The following is a 17952-nucleotide window of genomic DNA, read 5'->3' as shown; positions in this document are numbered from 1 at the left end:
ACCATCACATATTACTATTTTTTTTTGTTCTACTTTTTTCTCTAATTTTTTTTTATTGTTTTTACTGTGTTTGCTTCTGGCTATTGCTCTTCTAATTTGGCCATAATAATAAGCACTCTAAAGAAATTAGTTATTACCTGGTGTCCTAAATACTTTATACGTATGAAGTTTTGTGGAGATTATTATTCCTGTTTACAGATGAAAAACTGAAGCAGAAAGAGATAAAATAATGAAGACATTAGGGCCAATGAAGGACATAATGGTCATTCAGATGGCTGGATAGAACCCATGGAGTTTAACTAACTTATTATCATTACAAAGTTAGTTTTGCCTCCTAAATCTTTAGTATCTGTCTCTTCTTCTTAGCTCAGCTGCCATTGTCCTGACTCAATGACTCATTTTTCTTTTGCCCATAGTATTCTAACTGGTTTCCTTGCTTCTGATTTCTTAATCTTCAACCCCAGTTCACCCTCCATTCCTTACACTACCACTATAGCCTTCTATCTATCCTGAACAGAAAGAGTATATTCCTTCCTAGATCAGAGTTCTTCAGTGTCTTCCCATCACTTGTCCTATGGATTAAATCTGGTCGCTTTAGCATAGCCTGTAGAGCCCTGCTTCATGTCAGTCCTGCCTACCTGTTTGACTTGAGTTCCTTCCATTATTATGTTCCAACTTCAGGTTCTAACATACTGAATTACATTCCAAGTGTTTCACGATATCTTATGATGAACAAATATGCCTCTGTCTTCCTGGAGTGTTCTATCAGTCTTCCTGCTCCAGTCTACCTCATAAGCTTTTACCATCCTTTACGTTTTAATTCTAGTGTTTTAATTGTACTGTAGATGCTTTTCAAATATCTAATTATGTGTTTCTTCCTCTTGATTTCCAGTCTACCTTATCCTCTTCCGTAGCAATTTCCATGATATCTCATTTTGTTGTAGTTGTATAAGAACTCTCCCTCTAGACCAGTGTTTTTTAACAGCCAATCCTCGGACCATGCCAGTCTGCCAGAACTTTTGTGCTGATCCGCAAAATAATTAACCACCCTGGTGGTTATAGAAGACCCAGTGATCTTAGTCAAATTCTTATGCTCAGGGTGATTTCTGCCTTAGCAGTCCCTGAAATAATTCTACTATTTTCACCAGTCCCCAAGTGTAAAAAGGTTTAAAAACACTGCTTTAGACTGTAAGTTTCTGGAAGATAAACTTGTATTTGTTCATCTTTATAGCTCTACTTTCTAGCACAGTACCTGGAACATAGAATGTGCTCACTTAATATTTTTTGAATGAGTCAATGTATCTGTGAATGAATAAATGATCTTTTGGCCCTGAACAATCATGTTTGTTAAATTCAGTACAAGTTAGGAATAAATTAGGCTTAGTATGAAAGACTGAATTTGACTACATTAGAGGTCACTTTGCTTCTTCTTAGCTGAGTACTGAGTAATTGAGACTGCTGGATAAGTCACTGTTTAATAAACTATTGTACTTACACAGGTGCTGTGATGGAGGAGTTATGAGGTACTGTGAGATCATGAAGTAATGGCAGGTGGGGGAATACTAGTGGGAGGCCTGTCAGGAAACACAGGGTTGTAAGTGCTTGCTCTATAATAGATGCCATGTCACATTCTGAATTATTATTGTTACGGAAACAACCTTCTAGGGTGTGCTTTGTCATACAGTAGCTACTAAGCATGTGTGTCTACTGAGCACTTGAAATATGGCTAGCCTGAATTGAGTGATGATAAAAGTGTAAAATACGCCTGACCAGGCAGTGGCGCAGTGGATAGAGTGTCGGACTAGAAAGCAGAAGACCCAGGTTCAAAACCCCGAGGTTGCCGGCTTGAGCACAGGCTCATCTGGTTTGAGCACAGCTCACCAGCTTGAACCCAAGGTTCGCTCTGCTGTAGCTTCCCCCTCCCCCCGTCAAGGCGAATATAAGAAAGCAATCAATGAACTACTAAGGTTCTACAACAAAGAATTGATGCTTCTCATCTCTCTCCCTGTCTGTCCCTATTTGTCTTTCTGTCACACACACACAAAAAAGTGTAAAATACACAATGGAGTTCATAGATTCAGTGTCCCTCCAAAAGTAAAATAATAGTTCATTAACAATTTTTATAATGATTACATGTTGCAATGATAATATTTTGGATTTTTTTATAAAATACATTATTAAAAAATGGGTAAAATTAATTTTTATTGTTTTAATGTGACTACTAGAGAACTTTAAGTTACATATGTGGCTTGCATTATATTTCTGTTGTGCATTGCTGACCTAGACTGTACTTTAAGGACTACTGACTCTCAGTATAACCTCTTTTATTAGTTCATTTAAGTGTGTCATTCTAAAGTCTGTCCTCACCTGCTTTGCCTTATCAGTATTAACCAGTTCACTTGGAGGTTGATCACAACTCTTGTTCATTAGGTTTTGATATCTGTCTTTTTAAAGTGGTTTTTACATTTCAGAAATTCCACTTGTCAGTTAATATTGCACTTTGGAAGGAATAATTAATGAGATTAAGGAGCAGCTTCTTTCCCTGAATGTTTATATTAATAGTTCTTTGTATTGAAGGAATGCATCATTTTAAAAGCCTAAAGTATAAAGTATATACAAAAATTATCTATTAAGGCATAATATGAGACTAGACTGTGTTTCTAGCTCACCTTTTGAATTTATTTCACTCTATTTTGTAGTGTGCTTCATGCATTCTCTTCTTTCCAGGATTGAATATGATGCATATCGCACTGATTTGGAAGAACTGAATCTTGGACCACGTGATGCAAACACTCTACCAAAGATCGAGCAGTCACAGCATCTATTCCAAACACATAAGGAAAAATATGATAAAATGCGCAATGATGTTTCTGTCAAGTTGAAATTTCTAGAAGAAAACAAGGTGAATTTATTCTTTACCTTCTACGATGTTATTGCAGACTTAAGCCAAACCTAAAGAGAGATAAATAGAAAGTATATTTTTTCTGTTAATTCTCTTTCATTACAGTTGCAGAATGGAATTTCATCGGTAATCAGTTTTTTGAGTTTTTAGAAGTATACAAAATATATTTACCTTTTTGTCATAAAAGTCATCATCAACTCTATGTCCCAGTCTTTCATATATAATAATCAGCACAAAATACTTGATGGTCAGCTGTTGATCTTAAGAGTGGTATTAGTGTCAGTGCTTTAAAAAGTTATATCCTGAGCCCTGGCCAGTTGGCTCAGTGGTAGAGCATCGGCCTGGCGTGCAGGAGTCCCGGGTTTGATTTCCCACCAGGGCACACAGGAGAAGCACCCATCTGCTTCTCCACCCCTCCCCCTCTCCTTCCTCTCTGTCTCCCTCTTCCCCTCCCGTAGCCAAGGCTCCATTGGAGGAAAGTTGGCCTGGGGGCTGAGGATGGCTCCATGGCCTCTGCCTCAGGTGTTAAAATGGCCCTGGTTGCAACAGAGCAATGCCCCAGATGGGCAGAGCATCTCCCCCTGGTGGGCATGCGGGAGTGGATCCTGGTTGGGCGCATGCGGGAGTCTGTCTGACTGCCTCCCCGTTTCCAACTTCAGAAAATACAAAAAAAAAAAAAAAAAAGTTATATCCTGATAGATTCTGCTCTGGATATTTTGAAACCTTTCTTTCTTTCTTTTTTTTATTTATTTATTTATTTTTTCATTTTTCTGAAGCTGGAAACAGGGAGAGACAGTCAGACAGACTCCCGCATGCGCCCGACCAGGATCCACCCGGCACGCCCACTAGGGGCGATGCTCTGCCCACCAGGGGGCGATGCTCTGCCCATCCTGGGCGTCGCCATGTTGCGACCAGAGCCACTCCAGCGCCTGAGGCAGAGGCCACAGAGCCATCCCCAGCGCCCGGGCCATCTTTGCTCCAATGGAGCCTTGGCTGCGGGAGGGGAACAGAGAGACAGAGAGGAAAGCGTGGCGGAGGGGTGGAGAAGCAAATGGGAGCTTCTCCTGTGTGCCCTGGCCGGGAATCGAACCTGGGTCCTTCGCACGCTAGGCCGACGCTCTACCGCTGAGCCAACCGGCCAGGGCGAAACCTTTCTATTAATGGTAGGTAGAGATTTTAGGAAGACAAGAACATTCTTCACATTTTAACTGATAAATGAGAAAGGACTAAAAAGTTCAGGTTAGGGCTGCCCTTGGCATAATCTAGAAGAAAATAGCCAAGAAATCAATTTCTGCATTATTTTCATGTAACATGAATGCATCCAAGGACTAGGACAGTGAAAGTGGGGGTGGTCCGGCTGCAGGTTTTACATTGGAGATGGATTCATGTAACAATAGGGCTCTTGAGTTTTCATCTTCCATTATATCCATTTTCAGTTCTGTGAGGGGGTGTTGCAGTTCTGAAATGAGAGAATCAGTGAGAACACAGCACAGAGTAGGTGTAGCTCAGTCTGTGGAGTGGGGTCTGAGCACTGCACACTTCTGGTCCCCTCCTGTGCTTTTCACATCCTCTGAAGTCATGACAGGCCTTCAACTCTGCTTTCTTCCAGGCAGCTTCTTAAAATTAATCTTCAGTTCTAATTGGCTGGTGATATCTTCTTTTTTGCCATAACATTTCCTTAGAAGACTTTCTGGTTACCATAAAAGTTACAAAATGATATATATCCTTGAGACCTACCAAGTCCAGCACTATCACTCCCCTTTTTCTCTTAGCCATAATGGGTGCAAAACATTCATGTGAGAACATTACAGTGGCAGTGAGGGAAGCCAGCAGAGTGGCAGCCAGGTTGCCTGGCATCATTCAAACAAGAGCACGGTGCAGCCTGTCAGCGTTCAGTAACTGAGCACATAAGATGGCATCAGATTAGTCATTCATGTATCTATTCATAAGTAGATCAATTACAGTTTAACATTTTGATGAATAAGTAATATATTAGTACTTAGATATAGATACATATTTTAAATATGAAACTATTTTTGACATACTGCCCTATAATGGATCAGCACTAGACAGTGTAGTGCTAAATGAAGTATGCTAGAATTTTATGGAGTCTATCCAAAGCTGATTTGAAGGGTAAGAATTTAGGGATTCATGACCTCTGCAAATAGAGAAAATGATTTTAGGGAATTTATGAAATGGCAACTGCATTTCATTGGGATCTAATGGTATTCTGTGCTATTCTCTGGATAGTGAAATGATGGGTTATTTTTGTTTTCTATAAATTTTTCTGTAATTTAGACAATTTCTATGAAAGGTTGTGTTGCCTTCATAAAAAGGAAAGTTATTTTTAAAAAATCAGTTCCTTGGCCCTGGCTGGTTGGCTCAGCGGTGGAGCGTTGGCCTGGCGTGTGGGGGACCCTGGTTCGATTCCCGGCCAGGGCACATAGGAGAAGCGCCCATTTGCTTCTCCACCCCCCCCCCCCTTCATCTCTGTCTCTCTCTTCCCCTCCCGCAGCCGAGGCTCCATTGGAGCAAGGATGGCCCGGGCGCTGGGGATGGCTCCTTGGCCTCTGCCCCAGGCGCTGGAGTGGCTCTGGTCGTGGCAGAGTGACGCCCCGGAGGGGCAGAGCATCGCCCCCTGGTGGGCAGAGCGTCGCCCCTAGTGGGCGTGCCGGGTGGATCCCGGTCGGGCGCATGCGGGAGTCTGCCTGACTGTCTCTCCCCGTTTCCAGCTTCAGAAAAATACAAAAAAAAAAATCAGTTCCTTTAAACCAATTATGCTTACATGACCCCCCCCCCCCGTAAAAAATGAGCAGATTACCCGAGGATAAACAATGGCCATTGACCGCTGCTTCTCTTACTGTAACTATTTTTGAAACTTGTCAGTAGATCTCTAGATTTAGACGTGAATTGGGGAAAGCACTTTTTGTCAGTTACCATAATACTTATTTTACATATATTCTCTCACTTCATTCTCGAAACATCCTTCATTGCAATAGCCACAGAAATGAAAGAATACAGTGACTTCAGGACTGCATGATAGGGATTGGGAAATGATATAGGGAGCTGGTTTGGCTTGAAGGCTGTGAGGGAAGAGGATTGGGAATGTGTCCTATTTAACCCTGTGTTTAGTTTGAGATGATGACAAGATGTTCAAATGGAAACAGTAGGAAGTTAATGATGTGGGTTTGTAGTTCGGATAAACAGGGCCAGGGCTTCAGAGATAAAGGTTTGGAAGTCTTTGCTTTGAAAATAATGTCCTTGTCACTTTTTTTTTTTTTTACCTTTCTTACTATAAAACAAAGAAATAAAATTGCCTTTATTCTATAAAGGATTTTATGTTCTTGGATATCTTATAGATTATTCTTTGTTTTTGGCTTTCCACTAAGTTTCAGTTTGAACTCAGTAATAGCTATGTCTAAAATAGAATCTATAAAGAAACTGATCTTTTTTATTTAATTCTTCAAAACTATAGAGATAATGTTGGTCTCAGTCAGTTATTTTAAGCAATAAATAACTATAATTTAGAAGAAGATAGGTCCATGAGAAAACTTTTCTTTGTATTTTTGTTATTGCTGTTGAGCAACTTTACCCTTCTATTTTTTTTGAATCATTATTTTTTAAAATTTATTTATTTACTTTAATTTATTGTGTTTATATAGATTCAAGTGTCCCACCGAGTACATCCCCCCCACCCTTGTGTTCCCCTCAACCCCCCCCCCCCTTTTTTTATACCTCTGACAAAGGGAGGAAAAAGCAAGCCTTTGGGCGAAAGAACTGTCTGTCATCCGTGTTTGCCTTCTCCTCAGTGTGAAATGCCTCAAATCTGGCTTTGTTGTTCTTTTGCCAAACTGCAGCCAAATTTGTACCTTAATATCTCTTTTTAGTCAGTTTCCAGGTGATCTACTTAGTACTTGAATTTTAACAAAATTTAACATTTTCTATTTCTTAAATATTGTATATTGAAATTTTAAAAACCAAAAGTTATCTGAAACATCAATGAGTGTGCTATATTGTAATGATGTCGTAAAGGTTACTCCTTTTTTTTTTTTTAACAGAAACAGAGAGAGGGAGTCAGAGAGAGGGATAGAAAGGGACAGACAGACAGGAACGGAGAGAGATGAGGCATCAATCATCAGTTTTTCGTGGTGACACCTTAGTTCATTGATTGCTTTCTCATATGTGCCTTGACCGCGGGCCTTCAGCAGAGCGAGTAACCCCTTGCTCAAGCCAGCGACCTTGGGTCCAAGCTGGTGAGCTTTTGCTCAAACTAGATGAACCTGCGCTCAAGCTGGCGACCTCGGGGTCTCAAACCTGGGTCCTTCCGCATCCCAGTCCAACGCTGTATCCACTGCGCCACCGCCTGGTCAGGCAGGTTACTCCTTTTTTTAAAAGCTGTTTTTGTAGCTTTTTGAAGGAGGCAGAGGGGGCTTTCTTTTGGTTCTCATGTCATAGCTGTTGGAGTGTCTTCCCTTAGCAACACTTCTCTTCTAAAATGAGATAAATGCCAAATAACCAAACACCTAGAATATACATAAAGTAATAGCAAATAGTCACTGAGTAAAAGACTAAGGACAATTCCTAAACTATTGTAATAAATGTTAGCGGCCAAACATTGTGAGAATGTTTTTGTTTTGTTCTTAGAACTTTTACAATTTTTTTGAGAGGGATTGGGAGGTAGATCCTTAGCTATATTTTAGAAAATTGAGACGTTTACATACAGTTAGTCTAACCTCCCTTTGCTGGCAAAGCTAAGGGACGAGGTATGTAAAATGCACGCATTCCTGTGTATGTGCATGCATTAATGCTGATGATATATATGCACATACTTATAATTGTTATAGATTTCTAACTATTTTTAAAAATAGTTTTTTCATTAATGGAAAACATTGAATGAAATTTTACTATTTACAGTCTGTATCTCTATTCACCCATCCTGATATACTGTTTTTCTTTAACCTTTCTTTGTTTACTAAACAACATTGAGTTGCATAGCATTAAGGACAGAATTAATTAGGCTCTTCTAATGTTTCTCCTTTTATCAATATTTCTCTTTTTCTAGACCTTTAAATAATATAACTTGAGCCATCTTGTGGATTAAGGCAGTTTATTTACCTTTGATTGTTCCTTTCAAGGTTCAAAACAAAACAGGATACTTTAGTGTAAAGAGAAAAATAGACATTTCTGTTGCTTCCGTAGACTTTGTGAGATTAGGTACCATGCCTTCTTTTACAGCATTCATGACTCCTAGCAATGGTGTTAAATGTATAGTAGTCATTTAGCAAGCTTACGTTTATTCCCAGGATTATAAGTACACTGAAGGCATGTGAGAGAGGGAATGAGAGTCCACCAGCAGGGCATAGAAGGGAGCAAGTCCCAGTGACCTCACTCTCTGTTGTAGGGAAGCGAAGCATACTTTCAGAAACGCTTCTGTTGTCTGCAGTGTGTACTGTTTGCACAGAAGGAGGAAGCAAAAACTTAGAGAAAAATATGCATATCATTGTGAAAACCCATGTTTATTATTTTAAAACAACTTTTTTTTTTTTTTTTTTACAGAGGCAGAGATAGACAGGGACAGACAGACAGGAATGGAGAGAGATGAGAAGCATCAATCATTAGTTTTTCGTTGTGACTTCTTAGTTGTTCATTGATTGCTTTCTCATATGTGCCTTGACCGCGGGCCTTCAGCAGACCGAGTAACCCCTTGCTGGAGCCAGCGACCTTGGGTCCAAGCTGGTGAGCTTTTTGCTCAAGCCAGATGAGCCCGCACTCAAGCTGGCGACCTCGGGTCTCGAACCTGGGTCCTTCTGTATCCCAGTCCGACGCTCTGCCCACTGCGCCACCACCTGGTCAGGCTTAAAACAACTTTTTATATGGCTTGGAATCACATAGAACATGAGAAAAAAGTAATAAGATTACTTTAGCGTTTTCCTTAAGAGGACTATAATTTAACTTGGGGATGTTAAATCTATAAAATTTTCAGGGTTATTAATGTAGTAGGAAAAAAAGAGAACCCTCAATGTGTCAAAGATTTAACAAAGCATTTTAGGGTTTAATTAAAAAGTAAGGATCCTAAAGTTTTATTCTTATTTTAAGGAGAATAAAAAAATATTCTTACTTTAAGGTAATGTCAGTTAATTAGCTATAATCATTTTTTTCAGTGTTTTTCCCACTTGTTATATTTCATTGACTTATAGGATGACAGGGGGGTATAAAAGGATGGACCAGACTTGGGATCTATCCTGGGCACATATTTGATTGACTTAATTATTTTAAGTTTTGTTTTGTTTTTTTCAAAAATCATAGTCATGCCTGACCAGGCAGTGGCGCAGTGGATAGAGCGTCGGACTGGGATGCCGAGGACCCAGGTTCAAGACCCCGAGGTCACCAGCTTGAGCGCGGGCTCATCTGGTTTGAGCAAAAGCTCACCAGCTTGGACCCAAGGTCGCTGGCTCCAGCAAGGGGTTACTCGGTCTGCTGAAGGCCCGTGGTCAAGGCACATATGAGAAAGCAATCAATGAACAACTAAGGTGTCGCAGTGCGCAATGAAAAACTAGTGATTGATGCTTCTCATCTCTGTTCCTGTCTGTCTGTCCCTGTCTATCCCTCTCTCCAACTCTCTCTCTCTGTAAAAAAAAAAAAAAAATCTTAGTCATTCTGATTCTTAGGTTGAAGAAAAACTTGTTTTCACTCACATTATGTTTTATATATAATCATAATACAAAAATATTCTTGTACTTTATGATGTTATTTCTAATATATTACAGATTTATTTTATATGTCTTATTAATTTAACTTTCAGAGAAAAATATAATGAATAAAGTGGTGAGTCAGGAAAATAAGGAAAATACACAGAAAACAAAAACACCTACAATGGAATACACTTTCTCATGTGACATGAGACCCCTCTGTATCTAGTTGTGACGACTCGGTGGCTTTACACAAGTAGAAAATATTCAAAGCACGGTACATTTTTTAAAAATACACTGTATTTGGAAAAGCTTGAGGGTAAAGCTGCTATTTGTTGACTAAAACTTTGAGAGCAAAAAATATAAACCTCTGGAGAAAAAAAGGATGTTTGTTGCCAAATTTTAAGGAATATGTTAATCCTCCTTAAATGTACTTAAGTTGTACAAGCAGATACATTCTAGAAATTTCTTTATCCCCATTGTCAAAAGAAAGAACCCCAACTTCTTACTCTTGATACCTTTAAAATATTCATTCCAGTGACTTGTTATTTCTGCATCTGGAGGCACAATTGGTATTTGTTTATAGGTAAGTGAAATTAAGTTGTATAGGTGTAAGAACCACTCTTTACTCTAGATAAAAGAAAATAATAATAAACATTTGTGGATTGAAATGTGTATGCATAATAAGCAACCTCAACACTGTGCCAGATAAGATTACCCACATCTGGGTCCTATGAAACATTCCCTTACCCATGCAACTTTACTTCTAGACTTAATTCCTGAGTATATTTCATTATGTAATTTGATATAATTTAATGTTGTTATTGTCCTTTTTTTTTTCTTCCATTTATTTAACCAACCTTTTTTCAAGTATATACTGTGTGCCAGTAGGGGGGAAATAATTTCCTCCCACCTAAGTTCTTCTGTCTCGTCCAATAATCAAAAACATGAGACAAATTAACAGGAGAAAATGTCCAAAATTTATTATGGATGTATGTGCAGGATTTCATAAGAATATGAGACCCAAGGGCATTGGGCAGTTGAGATTTGTAGGCCGTTTTGGACAAAGGAGAAGGGGGCCAGGGGTCTGGGATTTCAAAGGGAAAGCAGGCAGCCTGTAGGTAGATGAGAAGCAGCAAACATGTGGTAAATAGATTTTTACCTGGGCCACCCAAAACAGTGAGACACAGAGGGAAGTCGAACAAGCAAACTTTGCTAGATTTCTCCCTGTCTCCCACATGTAGCTTGTATTAATTAGGATGGTAAGGTGATGCTCCCACCTTTTAAGCAGGTTTTTCTATTTGAATTTCTTTAGGCAGGTAAGTGGGTGGGTCAGAGTTTCTTTCTGAGTCTTTTGTTACTTAGTAACCAGCCTAAAAACAATATCCCCAAAGGCACATTTGGTATGGCAGAACTTTAGTCCCCACCCACCTTACCGGGAAGTGTTCTAGATATTGGTGATGATACACAGTGAGCAAACTAAACACAAATTCTACCCTCAAATAGCTTATAGGCTAGTAAAAGATGCTACATGGATCAAATAAAAAAAAATATATAAAATATAAAAATATTTTTATATTATATCATATAGATGATAAATAAAATTTTGGCTCTGACCAGTGCTTTCAAGGGGAGGGTACATGGTCAGTTACAAGTGGTCAGGGCCAGCTTCCATGAGAAAGTGATGTTGGGCATTAACTAGGTCAAATGAGAAGCGGTGTATTCCAGGTAGGAAGAACAAACAGTACTGTATGTGTAACAGCCCCCGACGGCCGTGGGGCGGGGGGGGGCTTATAGAGCACATGTGGCTAGAGCAGGGGTCCCCAAACTTTTTACACAGGGGGCCAGTTCACTGTCCCTCAGACCGTTGGAGGGCCAGACTATAAAAAAAACTATGAACAGGCCCTGGCTGGTTGGCTCAGTGGTAGAGCGTCGGCCTGGTGTGCGGGAGTCCCGGGTTCGATTCCTGGCCAGGGCACACAGGAGAAGCACCCATCTGCTTCTCCACCCCTTCCCCTCTCCTTCCTCTCTGTCTGTCTCTTCCCTTCCCGCAGCCGAGGCTCCATTGGAGCAAAGTTGGCCCAGGCGCTGAGGATGGCTCCATGGCCTCTGCCTCAGGCGCCAGAATGGCTCTGGTTGCAACAGAGCAACACCCCCTGGTGGGCATGCCGGGTGGATCCCGGTCAGGCGTATGCGGGAGTCTGTCTGACTGCCTCCCCGTTTCCAACTTCAGGAGAAAAAAAAACAAAAAAACAAAAAAAACCCCAAAAAGCTATGAACAAATCCCTATGAACACTGCACATATCTTATTTTAAAGTAAAAAACCAAAACAGGAACAAATACAATATTTAAAATAAAGAACAAGTAAATTTAAATCAACAAACTGACCAGTATTTCATTGGGAACTATGGGCCTGCTTTTGGCTAGTGAGACGATCAATGTCCGGTTCCATATTTGTCACTGCTAGCCGTAACAAGTGATATGACGTGCTTCCGGAGTCATGACGTTGTGTGTCCCACGTAAGCGACGCTGCGCTTTGCGGCGCCACCACATACAGGATGCAGATGCATCCTGTGCTCCTCTCACTGACCATCATTGAAAGAGGTGCCCCTTCTGGAAGTGCGGTGGGGGCCAGATAAATGGCCTCAGGGGGCCGCATGCGGCCTGGTGGCTGTAGTTTGGGGACCCCTGGGCTAGAGCATAGAGAGAAAACTAGGAAGTAAGATGTGGCCAGACCATGCAGCCTTACAGACTGTGTCCAGGAAAAGTTAATTTTAATATCAGTGGGAAACCGTTAAAAGAATTCTTGGCATATGATAGGACTGAAATATGGAGCATAGATTTCAGTAGAACCTCTTAGGTTCTACTGAATAAGCTTGGATAAACGTGGTGGTGGTAGAAACAGTGAACTGAAGGTTTGAAGAGATATTTTAAAGGTAAAACACATACATGTAAAATACTGAGAACAAATTAGCACCTTTGACATTTTATTTCTTTATTCAGCAAATATGAATTGATTGCATTTTATGTGCCAATCTCGGGCTTAGGTAACAAATATAATGGTCTTGCCATCGTAGAGCTTATAAGAGTTTATAGTCAAGTAAGAGAAATAGGCATTAGCCAGATAATTAATGAATACAAGCTGTGATGTATTGTGAAGGGAAAATAGAAGGGTCATGTAAGTATACAAAGGGGAATCAGCTTGGTGTGGAGGATTGTCGGAGGCTCGCTAGAGGAAGACAGTGGGGCTTAGATACAAAAAGATGGACAGAAGTTAACCAAAGATGTGTGGAGAAAGGAGATTCTAAATAGAGGGAATAGAGTATGCCAGTGATTTTCAAACTTTTTCATCTCATGGCACACATAAAACTAATTACTGAAGTCCTGTGGCATACCAAAAAATGTGTTTTTTGCCATTGTGACAAAAAAAATTGTTATCATTTTGATTCATTCACATGGGGCGACTGTTGTGTTGGCTATTGTCTTTTTTTTTTTTTTTTTTTTTTTGACAGTCTAAGGAAAAAGAGGTCAGTGCCCTGACTAAATTGTCAGGTAGTGCATGTTTTAAAAATTCTTGTGGCACACTGGTTGAAAATCTCTAGAGCAGTGGTAGTCAACCTGGTCCCTACTGCCCACTAGTGGACATTGCAGCTTTCATGGTGGGTGGAAGCAGAGCAACCAAAGTATAAATAAAAAGATAGATTTGGCTGACCTGTGGTAGCACAGTGGATGGGTGTCGACCTGGAACGCTGAGGTCACCTGTTCGAAGCCCTGCACTTGTCTGGTCAAGATACATACGGGAGTTGATGCTTCCTGCTCCTCCCATCTTTCTCTCTCTCACTCGCTCTCCTCTCTAAAATGAATAAATAAATAAAAATCTTTCAAAAAGACAGATTTAACTATAGTAAGTTGTTTTATAAAGATTTATTCTGCCAAACAGCAAAAATTTGACATAAAGTACTTGGTAAGTAATTATTATTATATGCTTTAACTTGCTGTAACTCTGCTTTATAAATTTTATAAAGTAAAGTTACTTCCCTACTTTATAAATCACCATTACTGTGGAACCGGTGGGCAGTTAGAAAATTTTACTACTAACAGAGATACAAAAGTGGGCGGTAGGTATAAAAAGGTTGACTACCCCTGCTCTAAAGTATACCAAAGCCAGCTGATGGCCACTGAATCCACAGCCTGAGGACTGGGCAGAGTAGCTGTGGATAAAGCTGCCATAGATAGGTAGGGCCTACACAAGAAAAAAAATGACACATGCACAAGGTTATTCATTGCAGCATCGCCTGTGCTATCAAAAGATGAGAAACAACCCAACAGTTCAGCAGTAAAGGACTAGTTTGGTAAACTGTGGTTCACTAATATAATGGAATACTTCACAGCTGTTTAAAAAAAAAAAAAAAAAGCATAGGGCCCAGCCTGTAGTGGTGCAGTGGATAGAGGGATTAGAGCACTGACCTGGAACGCTGAGGTCGCAGAAACTCTGGGCTTGCCTGGTCAAGGCACATACAACAAGCAACCAATAAACATTGAGAGTGAAGCAACTACTTCTCACCTCCCCCTCTTGTTTCCTTTCGGTAAAATCAATAAATAAAATCTTTTTTTTTTAAAGAATAGGAATGTTATTGATAGAAAGATCCTCAGAACATACTATTAAATAAGAGCAAGGTGCAAAGCAGTGTATATGGTAGAATACCTTTTGTGTAAGAGAGGAAGTAAGAATGTATATATATTCTTGTGCTGACATAAAGAAAAACTGGAAGAATTAACTAGTTAAAATTGGTTACCTATCAAAGGAACAGAGTAGTTAGAGACAGAAGTGAAAATAAGACATGTTTCTCATTGTATACTTTTTATAGCTATAGCCTTTAAATTTTGATCCTACCTATTCAAAGAATAAGATTTAATTCTAAAAAGAAAGGAATATAAAGACAGCTGGAATTTTTTTGTTTTTGAAATAGTATGCCTTATCGTTTTTCAAAATGAGACAATTATATTTCTATTTTTAAATCATAGTCTAATATTTGTTTATACAGCCTATAACTTTTCTCTTAGCTTTAAACAAATGATCAATTATGTGGTGCTGAGGAGAAAAAGTTAACTTGCTAGGACATGAATTCCCTCCATTCTTAAGTGACAGATTTGAACTGGTGTGATATAGTACCTTTCATTTATATGAGAAAATATTTGCACGTATGCTATCATGTTTGCTGCTGTCAGTGGTTTGGCTTATAGGTCCCTTTAAAAATTTTTTTAAACCCTTGTAGAGGAGGAAAAATTTGCCCATGGTCTGCATTGCCTTCTGTCTCTCTTTAGAAAACAGGCAGAAAGAATTGTGTTGTGGGTTGATTTTGAAATTTGCATCATCCAAGCCAGTGATTTTCAACCTTTTTTGAGCTGCGGCACATTTTTTACATTTACAAAATCCTGGGGCACACCACCTACCAAAATGACACAAAATGACACTCTAACACAGTACATATTATACATATAGTTAATAATAAAGTTTCTAAATGTATTTATACTCACTTAGTGTGAAACCTGGGCCTGTTTCGATGAACACAAAAGGGATATCCTGGCAGGAATGGTAGAAAGACACACACGAAGCTCTTCCTTAACAGTTCTCAGTCTCTCTCTGTTTTTAGTTTTTATCGCAGTCAAGCTTGAGAAGCCCAGCTCACATAGATATGTGGTTGAAAACGGGAGCAATGTCAAAATAGCTTTATTGGCCAGAATGGGGAACTCCTTGGCAACAGATAACCAAAAACTGTCCAAAGGAAGATCAGCAAACTTTAGCTTTAAAGTTAGATAACATTGTGATGCATTGTATATCACCCTCTGCGGGGGACTCTTTTAAAAAGAAAAAGGTCAAATATCTATATACACCATCAGGATAGACATAACCAGCTGAGGCTTCATCTAGTGGTGGCAACATTTACCTCCATTCCTGACCAAGATTAGAGATCGGGACCCTGGGGAGGAGTAGCAGCTTCAACTACTTGCCGCGGCCACACAATGACAAGTAGACAAGTGCGCGTCAGCCCAAGCGGGGACCTTCCTGGGTGTGGATGAGAGGCGGCCTACTATTGGTTCATCGCTAGTGATCGGGATGAATCCTAGAAGGTGATTGGTCAGTGAGCGTTCCCCTGTGCCTCCACTCTTCCTGTCGCTGATAGCTGGAGGGATTGTGAGGGGAATGTTTATGTTCGGATGGGCCGGATAAATAGCCTCCGTGGGCCGTAGTTTGGGAACCCATGTTTAATTTCCCCACAGCACACCTGACCATGTCTCATGGCACACTGGTTGAAAAACCCTGATCCAACCCTTAGTTATCCAGAATCATTTCATTAATATGCAGTCGTGGACCAGTGTATGCGGGAGAGAGAACATGCCTAGCTAATCCATATAGTCTGCCCAGTTGTGCCAAGATTTTCAGTATACAGTGTTTGTGGAGAGGTATATTGTAGACAAGATGTAAAAACCTTCCATGAGAAATAGCTGTATAAGCATGAATTGCTATTTTTACAGATTTGACTTGGGTGTGAGTGTGTGTGTGTGTGTGTGTTAGAGAGAGAGACAGACAGGGACAGACAGGAAGGGAGAAAGATGAGAAGCATCAATTCTTTGTTGTGGCTCCTTAATCTCCTTAGCTGTTCATTGATTGATTTCTCATATGTGCCTTGACCAGGGTAGGGGGGTACAGCAGAGCAGAACAAGTGACCCCTTGTTCAAGCTAGTGACCTTGGGCTCAAGCCAGCAACCACAGGGTCATGTCTTTGATCCCATTCTCAAGCCAGCAACCCCAAGCTCAAGCTGGTGAGCCTGCTCTCAAACCTATGACCTTGGATTTTGCACCTGGGTCCTTTGCATTCCAATCCAATGCTCTATCCACTGTGCCACTGCCTGGTCTGGCTGACTTAGTTTCTTTTTTTTTTTGTTGCAATTATAAGGTACTTGTATTTTCTGATCCTTTTTGGTCAGGAGCAATTAATTCATTTGGAGGGTAGGGTTTGGGTTTCATTTTTTTGTTGTATGTGTTAGAGGAGAGGGGATTATTTGGTCCTTTTACTTTGAGTGAATAGTATTCACTCATAAAAATTTACTTCTTAACCATTACTGCTGTGATGTATCTGTTCTATAAAATGGTTAATACCTGTCTCAGATCCACATTCCACATATATATTTTGGCAACTTTGGGTATGACCCAAGTCAGTTTATCAGGTTTTGTAATAAAGCTGAGTTTTTAAGTGACCACTGTAAAACTTGAACAAATCACTAATAATCTGCATTGGTTTTGGTGACAGTAACATTACTGCACTTTTTATTTTTTTTAGCTCTTGGTAGTTATAGTTTCTTCAGTTTACTTAAAAATAAAACCTTTAGTTAATATTTCTGAATAAAATCTTAGAAGATACTAGCAGTGTTTTAAGAATTTGACTTTGTATTTTTTTTAACCTTTCCTTAAAGTTCTCTCAGTAATGACTCAGCACTTTCGTGTTGCCTATATATACACGTAAATATGTTTGTGTGTGTATATTATATATATATAGAGAGAGATTGAGATTCCTTCCATGACTCATCTACACTTTGTTAGATTAAAAAAATCATTTGATAACTAGGTTTCTCCTTTATTGTTCTTAAACCTTATAACATTCTAATTTTCTGTTGTTATTTCTGTCTTTGAGTGTTCAAAAGATACTTTTCTAAAATTTAATATGGTTTTTAAGGTGCTTGGTTTGGACTATTTTAATTCCTAATTCTAAAAATGCTGTGTAGTCTGACCTGTGGTCGCACAGTGGATAAAGTGTTGAACTGGAACGCTGAAGTCGCCAGTTCGAAACCCTGGGCTTGCCTGGCCAAGGCACATAGGGAGTTAATGCTTCCTGCTCCTCTTCCTCTTCTCTCTCTTCTTCTCTCCTCTCTAAAATGAATAAATAAAATCTTTTTTTAATAAATTAATAAAAATGCTGTATAAAGACATTATGACAAACTTTGTGCTGACAAGCAGCTTAACGCCTAATGGAGAACATTTAGTAAAATCTATTACATGCAAAATGCTGAATTAAGCATGAAAAAGAAGAAAAACAGAATGTGATTAACATTATTGTGGGCTAGAAGGACCTGCTAGGCTAGGTGGCAGTATGACTTAAGCAGGACCACACAAGAATGTGTAACATGAGCATGGGTGGCTAAAAGTCAGGAAAAAACATTTTTAAAGAAACTCAGGGTCATATGTTTAAATGATTTGTAAACTTTGTTAAATTTTCTCATCTTAAAGCAGGGCATACTGTTTATGGATTTTATAAAAGAAGAAAAATGGCTTTATCATAAATTTTAATAAAACTTTTCCAT

At 39.5% G+C, this 17952-nt stretch overlaps 1 protein-coding gene across 5 annotated transcripts in view; it reads left to right on the top strand.

Annotated features, from left to right (window-relative positions):
* Positions 1-17952, top strand: part of ARFIP1 (ADP ribosylation factor interacting protein 1) — a 104530-nt gene that overhangs the window by 65849 nt on the left and 20729 nt on the right. For all 5 annotated transcript variants that reach the window (XM_066280564.1, XM_066280575.1, XM_066280543.1 and 2 more), the window contains one exon: positions 2728-2902. In XM_066280564.1, the coding sequence (XP_066136661.1) occupies positions 2728-2902 (175 nt within the window). The remainder of the gene's footprint in view (positions 1-2727; positions 2903-17952) is intronic.

This window comes from Saccopteryx bilineata, chromosome 1 (genome assembly GCF_036850765.1).
Source record: "Saccopteryx bilineata isolate mSacBil1 chromosome 1, mSacBil1_pri_phased_curated, whole genome shotgun sequence".
Classification (NCBI taxonomy): Eukaryota; Metazoa; Chordata; class Mammalia; order Chiroptera; family Emballonuridae; genus Saccopteryx; species Saccopteryx bilineata.
This window is presented reverse-complemented; position numbering and strand designations above follow the sequence as displayed.